The sequence below is a fragment of the Megascapheus bottae genome, chromosome 17 (assembly GCF_031878675.1).
Source record: "Megascapheus bottae isolate mThoBot1 chromosome 17, mThoBot2.hap1, whole genome shotgun sequence".
NCBI lineage: Eukaryota > Metazoa > Chordata > Mammalia > Rodentia > Geomyidae > Megascapheus > Megascapheus bottae.
Genome location: NC_143525.1, coordinates 24,518,047 through 24,529,334, shown reverse-complemented (window position 1 = coordinate 24,529,334; position 11,288 = coordinate 24,518,047). Strand labels below are relative to the sequence as shown.

Here is an 11,288-nt window from a genome sequence, read left to right as displayed (position 1 = left end):
ATTGTAGGCTTAAGCCTACAGGGCTCGTGGCCCTGTCCTTCTTCCTCCCCCTCCGCCCCAATTGTTAATTATGAATTTTCTGCGTTAATTTGTATCTTTTAAAAGGTGTGGTGGTGCATGCCAGAAAGCAGAACGACAGTTCGAAAACCCTGTCTTAAAACAAAAACAAAATCCTCAGGATGCAATAAAATATGCGTTCTTTGCCTTCAATCCTGGGTTTTAAATGGCGTTTCCTTAAACATCACATCCTAGGCGAGTGTCTCATCCCAATGCCTGTTCACCGCCCCCCCCCACCCCACCCCCCCGGCCCCTGCCCCGACAGGCGCGGCATCTTGCGGGGCCACACTAGTGACCAGGCCGGGACCCCAGCCGGAGCGACGCGGCCGCTGCGGCGCGGGCACGCGCGGCAGTCGAGCGCGCTCCACTCCGGATTTGGGCACTCGACGGCTCTTACCCAATGGGAGGGGAGGCTCGTTGGCACTGGACTTCTGATTGGCTAGGACGAAATACACACTCAGCTAGAGGCGCATCGCGTCATCCGCGAGCGACGAAGGCCTTCGGAGAGGCTTAAGTAAGCTTCTTTTTAATTGGCTCTCCTCCTCGAGAGCTATTGAAACAGAGATGGGGATTTGCTTTACTCCACATGTAGATTTCCGGCCTTTGGAAGGCTAGGGCTAGACCCGGGGGGGTATTAAGTCGCTTAGATCCTGGAAGTCTTGCGTGGCGTGGCAGGGCCCAGGCGGGCGTGGAGGAATGGACCTCTCTTCTGGGGGACGGGGTTCTTTTGGCGGTGGAGGCGGAGCCGCGCAGTTGTGTCCTCCCGCGGGACACGGCGGGAGGGGAAACGAGCAGGGCCAAGATCGTGGGCGTGCCGGCATACGGCTGGAGGCGGGGCTGAGTCCGTGTGGGCGTGTCCGGATACGGGTTGGGGCGGGGCTTGTCCGAGGTGGGCGTGTCCGGAGCCGGATGGGGGCGTGCCTTGGACCGGACGGGGCGCGGCGGAGCTGGAGCTGGGCGTGGCCGCGAGCTGGTGGGCTTCAGGGAGCTGTTCCTGAATATGGCTCTGCGCTTCTGGTACTGGTGTCGGCGGTCAGGGTGGCCTCGGATCCGACCGCCTCTCGCCAGGAATAACCCGAGTAGGAGCATGGGCTGCATGGGAACGCGGGGAAGCCTAGAAGCGCTGATTGCAGGGGGTCGGATCGGAGCTGGGTGCAAGGAGTGGTGGGAGGATACGGGGGGGGGGGCAGGGCGTCTGTGTGGAGCGAGACGGAGTGAAGGAAAGGGCGTGTTTGAGGGTGATGGTGGTGGTAAGCGCAATACAGAGTTCTGCAGAGAAGGGAGGGTTGGAAGAGGGAAGGTGGGGGCGTGGTGGGGAGACCCACAGGAGCGGCCTTGGGGTGTTAGGGAGGCCAGACGTGGGATAGTGGTCAGATAAACAGGATACTCCATAAGGATAATGAAGAAATGTGCTTCAGAGGCAGTGAGGGTTGTGAGTCGGCCATAATGAGCTGCAAGTTCAGGGGTAAGGTGCGGGGCTATGGATAAAAACAGCAGCCTTTGGGGGTTCTGGTGAGGTCAGTGACAAAACTTCGAGGAACAGGAAGAAGGTGCAAGTGAGCTTGGCTAACGTCATCTCCTGTTGGCCATTGGGATTGATTTGGGGTAGGATCAAGGGTCAATTTGATCTTGCTTCCTCTCTTTTGTCCAGCCCTACGTTTCTACCAGCAGTTCTCCACGCAGGAAAAGACTCCCCAGATCTGTGTGGTGGGCAGCGGCCCAGCTGGCTTCTATACAGCCCAACACCTGCTAAAGGTAATACTAAAAGCAAGCCCCATCCCCTTTGGCTTGCCTTTTCAGGAAATGGCTCCCAGCACATCTAGACTAGGTCGGTGGGTAGCTCCTTTCCCCTGTCTTCATTCAGTCCCTCCCATATCCTGCATGTCAAGGCTACCGCCTCCTTGGCATTTTGTAACAATTATCTACCTCACCATCCCTTCATTTACCACAGCTCCCCACCCCCTTACTTTTTCCCGTTCAGATTCAAGGTCTCAAGCCTTCCACCAAGGTCTCAAGGCCTTCAGTATTGGCCATATCAGTCATGGCTCCAAGGCCATCATCTTTTTTTAGTGGAGACCTTGAGATTTAGGGAGAAGAGACAAGATAAGCTTGAACAAAGTAAGACAGTGGCCTTGGAGAGACATAGAAAGGATAAATATATGAATTATGCATATATGCTAATACTTGAAAAGTAGAGTGAGCCATTTGTTTGTCGTGGTTTGCTAGGATGTGAGGCTTTCTGTGTGGCAACTAGGAAGGAAGACCTCAGAGAAAACTTTTGCTGTAAATGGCCTGGCATGCCTTCCAGGGAGCACTGGTGACACAGTTAATGATGGTGACACAAGGAGGGTGAACCAAGCGGGTAGGCACCATCAGAAGCTGTTTGCTGGGACACATGTGTGAGCTCCACGGATAGCTTGGGCTCTGGATGGAGGCCAGGAATCTCAAGTGATCAGAGAGGCCTTGTAGGAATACGTGTAGAGCTAGTGTGTTATCTGAGCCTCAAGAGAGAAAGAGTCAGTCTTCCAGGTAGAGTTCTTAGCTCCATCAGTGTCTGTGGGCTGGGCATTGATTTAAATGTAGCACACGTCTATGTGCTTTCTCTGCTGGATGGACTAGCGATGAACCCAGAGTCCATTTTCCAGCTGCTTCTTATGCACTAGGTAGGAGCTGTTCCTAATACAAATCATGTTGGGGTAGTGGCATTGAACTTGAGCCTGGCTCTGAGCAATGCATCTTACAGCATCCTCATGTCCAGCCTGATGCAGGTGCCATGTGCACAGATGAGGGCACGACGACAGAGGAGGCACTCCAAAGCCCCACACTGGGCAGAGGAGGTCCAGGACCTATGTGCCAGAAGTCTGAATTGCGCCAGTCTGCCGTTGCTCACCTCTGACCACTGGGACCATGGGGGTGAGCAGGACAGACATGGTTTCTATGATCAAGGCAAAGAGGCTGGGGGTGGGGGGGGGGCTGGTGGCTGGTGCACACAGAGAGGCCCTCAACTCAATTCATAGGAAGAGCTGTCCAGATTCTCATGTCTGAGAGACCACAGTGTCAGGTGAGGATAGGATATGTACCAGGCACAGGGAACCCTGTGGATCAAGGCCAGAGGAGGGAGAGAATGTTCCCTTCAGGGAACTGGTCAGTGCATGAGGGGCAAAGAGGAGTGAGGGCTGAGGAGGGGATGAGGCCCAGATGCCCAGACCACACTGTGGACTTGGCCGCCTTTTCTGGATGCTGTGTACAGCCCCGCCTTACTCCATGAGAGTCCTCTGGGGCACTTTTTTACTTAGTGGTACTTTTTTTTTCTTTTTGCCAGTCCTGGGGCATAAACTCAGGGTGAAAGCACTGTCCTTGGATTTTTTTTTTTTCCCTCAAGGCTAGCACTCAGCCATTTGAGTCAGCACCACTTCTGGCTTTTTTTCTGTGTATGTGGTACTGAGGAATCGAACTTAACACTCCCAGCCCCGGTACTGGATTTTGAACTCAGGGTTTTGTGCTCTCATTGATTGCTTTCTTGTACAGTTGGCTCTCTAACTCTTGAGCAACACCTCCAGTTCTGCCTTTTGCTGCTCCTGATTATTCTGGATCAAGATGGAACTTTCTGACTGGCTTCAGTTATTTAGAGGATCTTCCACATCTTAGACTCTTGAGTAGCTCGAATTATATAGGTGTGAATCACTGGCACTCAGCCAGAAGGCCTTTTTTTTTTTTTTTTTGGCCAATCCTGGGCCTTGAGCTCAGGGCCTGAGCGCTGTCCTTGGGTTTTCTCAAATCTAGAGCTCTACCACTTGAGCCACAGCACCACTTCTGGCTTTTTCTATGTATGTGGTACTGAGGAATTGAACCCAGGTCTTCACACATGCTAGACAAGCACTCTACCACTTGGCCAAATTCCCAGCCCCCAGAAGGACTTTTTAAAAATGATCATTTCTGGGCCCAGCTCAGTCTTAATTGAATTCGGTAGTTGGGACCCTAAGATCACCACCAGAATTCTGTTGCCCACTGCTGTAGGGGATCGGCTTTTAGGCAAGAGATAATGGGGCTTCTTTTTTGTTTGGCTAGTTTTGGTTTTGCTGGATATTGAACTTAGGACTTCGTGCTTGCTAGGAGAGTGCTCTTTCAATGACCACTGAGGCAAACTTCCAGACCCTTATTTTTTTTTTTTTTTTTTGCCAGTCCTGGGCTTGAGCTCAGGGCCTGAGCGCTGTCCTTGGACTTTCTCAAGGCTAGAGCTCTACCACTTGAGCCTCAGCACCACTTCCGGCTTTTTTGTATGTATGTGGTACCGAGGAATCGAACCCGGGTCTTCATGCATGCTAGGCAAGCACTTTAACCACTAGGCCAAACTCCTGGCCCCAGACCCTTATTTTTTATTGGTATGTTCTATCTGTAGGGGAGACATAAGCAGGGCTGGTGGTCTGGAGGGCAGTGGAGAGGAGGAGGCCAAGGATGTGGGATTGATGAGCCAGAATAGAGGAGCCGATGAGGGTTCTCTACCTAGTTGGACTCTAGGAAGATAGAGTGACAGAAGAGCAGAAGGGGGAGGTTTGTTTATGGAGCAAGGAAGTTTCCCCCCAACCATGTGGTGCAGGCAATCAAACCCAGGGCCGTATGCCCAGTTCTATGTGTGTGTGTGTGTGTGTGTATGTGTGTGTGCCTGTACACACTGTGCCAGTCCTGGAGCTTAAACTGTGGGCCTAGGCGCTGCCCCTGAGCTTTTCTGCACGAGGCTAGTGCTCTATCACTTGGGCTGTAGCTCCATTTCTGGCTTTCTGGTGTTTAATTGGAATAGCAGTCTTGTAGACTTTCCTCCCCAGGCTGGCTTTGAAACAGATCTCAGCCACCCAAGTAGCCAGGATTACAGTGTGAGCCACCAGCACCTGGCATTCTTGTGTGTGTGTGTGTGTGTGTGTGTGTGTGTGTGTGTGTGTGTGTGTTTTATAACTATTGTAGCTTGACAGCCTAGAATTAAAGATCTGCCTGCCTCTATCCTGTAAGAGCTGGGATTTTAGGGAAAGGACTTGCGTAGGGGAATCTGGAGGTGGCCTTGGGGAACCTGTGATGTGGAGTGCAGGCCCAGCCCCAGCGGAAGAGAGGGGAGATGATGGTGAGGGGCTGACTCTTCAGAGCGGTCTGCTGTTGTACGCTGGTGTCTGGTGAAAGAGCCACAGCAGTTCCTCACATTGGATCCTCCCGTGAGTGCCTCTCAGTAGGGACATTGTAACAGGCACCCTGAGGAACTTTTGTTACAGCACAGAGCAGGGCAGTGGTGGGGCTGTCCAGTTACCAGCCTGAGCTCTTCCTGGGGTCTGCAGGAGGTGGTTTGGGTGGTCACATATGGGCTAGCCAGAGAAGGGGAGAGGCAGGAGGGGCTGATGGGTGAGGGAGCCTGGACTTGGGGCAGACTAGAAGGAAAGGGGGCTCTGGGCCAAGGCAAGGAGCTGGGGTCAGATGCTCACCGGCCTTGTGTCCTATTGGATGGGGAGTGGTACAGGGCTGGACACCGGGCCTGGCACCCTTAGGAGCCTTGCTGCATCTCTCTGACTTGCTTGCTGCCAGGGTCTGTCTGTCCTCGCCTCCCCAACACCTCCAGTTTGGTCTGTGGGAAATGGAGAACCTGGGAGCCCCTGGAGCTTGCTGGTCTCCTCTGTCCAATCCAGACGCCATACCTCCCCCGCAGCCCCTTGAGGTGTCCTGGGTGGATGGCAGTGTGGAGCTGCTCTAAGAGGGAACCGGGTCCCCGCAGCCCCTCCCTCCCCTCCTAGCCTGCCGTCCTTGTCCCAGTGTAGTCTCAGAACTACACTAAGGCAGGGGTGATTTTCAAAGGCTGGTTCGTAGTCATTAGAAAAGCTGGAAAATTCTAGAAGTGTTACTGTGACTCACATCTGACCTGAGGATGAAGCTCCCCTTCACTCCCCTCCAGTTCAGGGAAAGCCATAGCCCTCCATAGCAGGCCACATTCCTCACAGTCTTATAGCTGGCAGTTCTCTCTGAGGTCTGATCTCAACTCCTCTTGCTGCTTGTGCTGCCCCAGGGCAGAAGACTCAGCTTCTCCCCCAGCCCCCCCCGCCACTGTGCCTTTTCCCACAGCACCACCCTCAGGCCCGTGTGGATATCTACGAGAAGCAGCTGGTGCCCTTTGGCCTGGTGCGCTTTGGTGTGGCTCCGGACCACCCTGAGGTGAAGGTGAGTGGAGCTGGGCGTGGAGGATGGGGCTCCCAGGGTGGAGGGGACACTGGCTGTTCCTGCAGCTGCGTCACCTCATATCCCTCTCCCTTGCCACTGCCTGGCAGAATGTCATCCACACGTTTACCCAGACGGCCCGTTCTGACCGCTGTGCCTTCTGGGGCAATGTGGTGATTGGCAAGGATGTGACAGTGCCAGAGTTACAGGAGGCCTACCATGCTGTGGTGCTGGTGAGTGCACAGGGGGTGGCTGCAGGAGCGGGGGTATGCAACCCAGAGGGGAGGGGTGCAAGGCCGAGGTGGAAGCTTCTAGAAGGGGCTACTGGGAGCTGGGAAGCAGCCGAGTCCCTGGAGCTGAAGGCTGTGTACCCCGGGGCCTGTGCTCTTTCCCCAGAGCTATGGGGCAGAGGACCACCGGGCCCTGGGAATTCCCGGTGAAGAGCTGCCGGGCGTGCTGTCTGCTCGGGCCTTTGTGGGCTGGTACAACGGGCTTCCTGAGAACCAGGAGGTGAGCTCAGGGGTTGTGCCAGCTGCCCCTTCTTCTGCATGCTGTAGCCAGGGCCAAGCAGCCAGTGGATGGCATGACATTGGGCTGACTGAGGATGGATGCCAGACACAGAGGGCCTCCATGCAAGGGTGGGGTCCTAACACAGGTAGGCTGGACTGTCCTGACCAAGCGTTGGGGGACCCCAGGGCACTGGTGAGGGGCCCAGCAGGAGACTCTGAGGATGAGATTGAGGTTGAGAGGCCGAGGGACCCATGAAGACTCCCCCCTTCCCCCAGCTGGTGCCGGACCTGAACTGTGACACAGCTGTGATTCTGGGACAGGGGAATGTGGCTCTGGACGTAGCCCGGATCCTGCTGACCTCACCTGAGCACCTGGAGGTGAGTGGTAGCCCAGAGCTAGAGGGGAGAAGGCAAAGTCACGCAGGAGAGAAAATGTCCCTGCCCTTGGAGGCAGGCCATCAGCTGGGCCAAGCTCGGTTCTTGTGGCCTCTGAACTCAGGCAGACTCCTTCTGAAAGCCAGGACTTTTCAGGACTTCTGAAAGCTACATGGACGTTTGACTTGAGTATGCCTCAGGACGTTTATGACACTATCCCCCCACGTGGAGCATGTTAAAAGTTAGTAGTTCTACTTTTAGTTCTTGGCTTAGTGTTTCCTCTTGTTAGGATGACCTCCGGGACCAGTCTGCTTCTGTTCATAGCAGGTTATCATCCCGGTAGTTTTTTTATGTATCCATTCCTCTCCACCAACAGCCAGCACCTGCCTTCTCCAGCTCCCTAGAGTCCTTTGCTCTCTTCTGGGCACTCTGTAGACTCAATGTTGCCCCGGAGTCGGCTTGGTTTGTGCTAGTTGGAGTCACCATTTGCGGAGTTGCCCGCAATACCCTTTGTGGCCACCAGGGGGAGAAGCGGTACCGTTTGGGGGGCTGGCTAGCCTTCCGCCTTAGGTTAGAGACAAAACCAACTGGCAAGTTCCCTTCCCAGGGCAGTGTGTGATGATTTCAAGAACCTCCTTTTGTGCCAGAAAACGGACATCACGGAGGCTGCTTTGAGGGTGTTGAGGCAGAGTCAGGTGAAGACTGTGTGGATAGTGGGCCGGCGAGGACCCCTGCAAGTAGCTTTCACCATCAAGGTACTGGGACCAAATGGGGAGGGGCCAGGGTCCCCATGTTGGGGGAGGGGGTCGTCAGAGCCCCTGGAGTGGCCGCTGCCTAGGAAGGAACCTGGGGAGCAGTCAGGGCTGCCAGGGCCTGGAACCTTCCATGGTGGCGTCTCCTTCCTGAGGGCTTGGGTGGGCTGCATTCTGAGTCTGACCTCCCCCTCCCACACTCCTCCCCCTCCCACACTCCTCCCCCTCTAGGAGCTTCGGGAGATGGTCCAGTTACCAGGAACCCAGCCCTTTCTGGATCCTAAGGATTTTTTAGGCCTTCAGGACAGCATGAAGGGTGAGGGGCCTGGGCTGGCCCCAGGCTCATGTGGGAGGAGTGGCCCAGGTGCTTGGAGGCCTGGGGAAGGGCCTGTGGTCAGGGACAGCCCTGAGGTGCCCCTGTGTTGTCGCCAGAGGTCCCACGGCCAAGGAAGAGGCTGACAGAACTGCTCCTGCGTACAGCCATGGAGAAGCCCCTGGCGGAGGAGGCTGCCCGCCAAGCTGGGGCCTCCCGAGCTTGGGGCCTCCGCTTTTTCCGAAGCCCCCAGCAAGTGCTTCCCTCTTCAGATGGGCAGCGAGCAGCAGGCATCCGCCTGGCAATCACCAGACTGGAAGTGAGACTTCTTACCGAAGGACACTCCCCTTGGGGTCTCCCCACCCCAGCCTGGTCATGCCCCCATTTTCCCCACAGGATGCCGGTGAGGCCGCCCGGGCAGTGCCCACAGGAGACACAGAGGACCTCCCCTGTGGGCTCGTGCTGAGCAGTGTTGGCTATAAGAGCCGCCCCATCGACCCCAGTGTGCCCTTTAACTCTAAACTTGGCATCATCCCTAATACAGAGGGCCGGGTTGTGGATGTGCCAGGTGAGAGGGTATGAGAGGGCTGGGCATGTAAGTTAGCCATTGTTCACTGGTGAGAGCACTGAGAAGCTCTCTTAGGCCAGCCTGGACCAGGACCCAGCCTACCCTCCTCATGGCCGTATGTCTACTCATGGAGCCACTCAACAAACATTTACCAGATCTGCTCTGGACTAGGCCCTGTGCTGTGATGGGAACTGAGGCAATCTATCTTCAGGCCACTTCTGGTTTGAAGAAAGTTTCACGTTATTCTAATTATTTCTCCGTTCAGTAAATGTTCCCAAGGGCCTGCTAAGTTGGAGGTGAGCAGGCCCCAGCGCCTAGCCTTAGGGAAACTGAGGTATAAGGAGCCTGGCGGGGGTAAAACTGTTTCAGAAGCATCCAGTGGCCATAATGGGTCCAGCTGTTGGAGTCCACCAGGAGAGTTGTGGTGTGTTTCTGTACAGCACCCCCCACCCCTGTGCCCCATTCTCTCTCAGGCCTCTACTGCAGCGGCTGGGTGAAGAGAGGACCCCTGGGAGTTATTGCCACGACCATGACTGACAGCTTCCTTACCAGCCAGCAGCTGCTGCAGGACCTACGTGCTGGGCTGCTGCCTTCCGGTCCCCGGCCTGGTTCTGCAGCCATCCAGGCCCTGCTCAGACGCCGAGGTCTGCGCCTCAAGACGGAGGTCCTGGGTGGTGGGATAGGTGACCCACTGTTTAGGAACAGAGTAAAGGAGGAGGGGACTGCATTGGCTGTCTCCCTTCTGCTTCAGGAATCCGGCCAGTCTCCTTCTCAGACTGGGAGAAGCTGGATGCCGAGGAGGTGTCCCGAGGCCAGAGAGCCGGGAAGCCAAGAGAGAAGCTGGTGGATCCACAGGAGATGTTGCGGCTGTTGGGACCCTGAGCCTGGATCCCAGCCAGGTCAACAGGACACTGAGCCCGGATCCCAGCCAGGTCAATGGGACCCTGAGCCCAGACTCCAGCCAGGTCAAGGAAAAGACAAGGACTGGGGCCAATGTGACTTCCACTCCTACTCTCACCACTGCACTACCTGCCCTCACCTGGGATCTTGGCTGCCATTCTTTTTCAGGGGCTTCTGAGCACCTGCTTCTGCAAGGTAGCCTCTGCCTCCAGATGAAGCTTTAAGTGGAAACTCAGGATGACACTGCCTCCCCCACCTCTCCCCCCTCCTGCTGGACTTTGGAGGGCTACTAGGGGGAAAATGCTGGAAATAAAGAGCTGAAACGGAAGGCTATGGTTGATTCTTTGGGGGGGCCCAGGGTCACCTTCTCGCCCTGGCTAGCCCGTGCCACCAGGTGGCGCTGTGGAAGCACTCCCTGCTTGGGAGCCTCTGGGGATGGGGTGGTGAGGATTGGGGGACAGGCCTGGCATCCAGTCCTTCTTAGCTCTGCTGCTGGAATCTACCGGTCTCCTGTCCCCACCATGACCCCTCCCCACTGGCCTCCAGGTGCCTGCCTTGTGGGAGTCTCTGCTTGGTACCCTCCTGGCACGCCCCAACTCACCCAGCGAGAAGAGAGATGGCAGCCCTTGGCCGCAGTTTTAGGGCCCTCCGCCCCCGCCAACGGTGGGCAAGTGTGGCCTTGGAGCCCTGCCTTCTGTGCACCCCCAGTGCCTTGACCACCCTCTATGCACCTTCCTTCCCTCTTTCCTGTTTCCATCCATTTCTAGCCAAGTCCCCAAGTCTTTAAAGAAGCAGTACCTCCATCCATGGCAGCAGATGCCGGCGTCGCTTTCTAAACAAGGATCCTGGAACTTGGCTAGCCCAAGGTCACACTCGAACTGGGGCTTGAACCTGGGGCTTCACGCAAGCTGAGGTCTTCCCGAAGGCCGAGCTTGTCTCTGAGAGTCGGGACTGTGGGCACTAGAGGGGAGCGAGCACCGGGCGCCAGGGCACAGGCGGGCAGGGAGGGGCTGGAGGGACCTCGGGGGGCGCGGGGGGCCGGGCGGGGCGGGGCGGAGGCGGCGAGCGCTCCTCCGCCGGCCGTCAGCGGGGCCGCCAGCCCCGGGCGCGGGAGGCGCGCAGCCAGCGCGGGACGAGTCCTGCGCCCAGCGGATCCCAGCGGATCCCAGCGGATCCCGGCGGATCGAGGCCGGGGCTCCAGCGCCCGGGCGGCCCTGCGGGCGGGCACTGGCTCCCTGCGCCCGGTTCAGGTGTCTGCTGAGTTAGGAGCGCGCGCGCCAGCGCACCCGGGCGAAGGCGCCGGGACATGCGCTGCGCGGGAGGCAGCCGGCGCGGGCTCCGGACGCGGGTGCAGCGCCCCTTCCCCCGGGTGAGTGGTGGCTGGGAGTGGGGGGCGCGCGGCGAGTGGGGGAGTACCAACTTCATCGCCAACTTGGGGCCGGGGCAAGGACAGCGAAGACAGACGGGGGACGTCCGGGTGGGGAGCCAGACGGGCCGCTCCAAGACTCAGGGAGGGGCGTCCGGGACAACTGGGACCCTCTGGAAACCCGTCTGGGGTCTGGACACTGGAGGGCGGAGAGGAGGCGAGGAGGAGGCCGGGAGATGGGTTCCCACAGCAGTCACCT

General features: G+C 57.1%; 1 protein-coding gene across 1 annotated transcript; it reads left to right on the top strand.

Annotated features, from left to right (window-relative positions):
- The first annotated feature begins 699 nt into the window (after window positions 1–699).
- Fdxr (ferredoxin reductase) lies at window positions 700–9,985 on the top strand. Its single transcript, XM_090350244.1, has 12 exons — window positions 700–1,136; window positions 1,709–1,812; window positions 6,154–6,249; window positions 6,357–6,479; window positions 6,643–6,756; window positions 7,032–7,133; window positions 7,778–7,885; window positions 8,114–8,198; window positions 8,315–8,514; window positions 8,592–8,763; window positions 9,237–9,407; window positions 9,515–9,985. Exons 1-12 carry the CDS (start codon window positions 1,058–1,060, stop codon window positions 9,643–9,645), a joined length of 1,485 nt encoding a protein of 494 aa, XP_090206370.1. The 5' UTR covers window positions 700–1,057; the 3' UTR covers window positions 9,646–9,985.
- The last annotated feature ends 1,303 nt before the right edge of the window (window positions 9,986–11,288 follow it).

What these genes read in the sequence shown, in the direction of transcription:
- Fdxr (XM_090350244.1), top strand. Translation starts at nt 1,058, where the DNA reads ATGGCTCTGCGCTTCTGGTACTGGTGTCGGCGGTCAGGGTGGCCTCGG. An exon ending in CAGCCCAACACCTGCTAAAG is followed by an intron (nt 1,813 to 6,153) that starts GTAATACTAAAA and finishes CTTTTCCCACAG; the next exon opens with CACCACCCTCAGGCCCGTGT. An exon ending in AAGTAGCTTTCACCATCAAG is followed by an intron (nt 7,886 to 8,113) that starts GTACTGGGACCA and finishes CTCCCCCTCTAG; the next exon opens with GAGCTTCGGGAGATGGTCCA.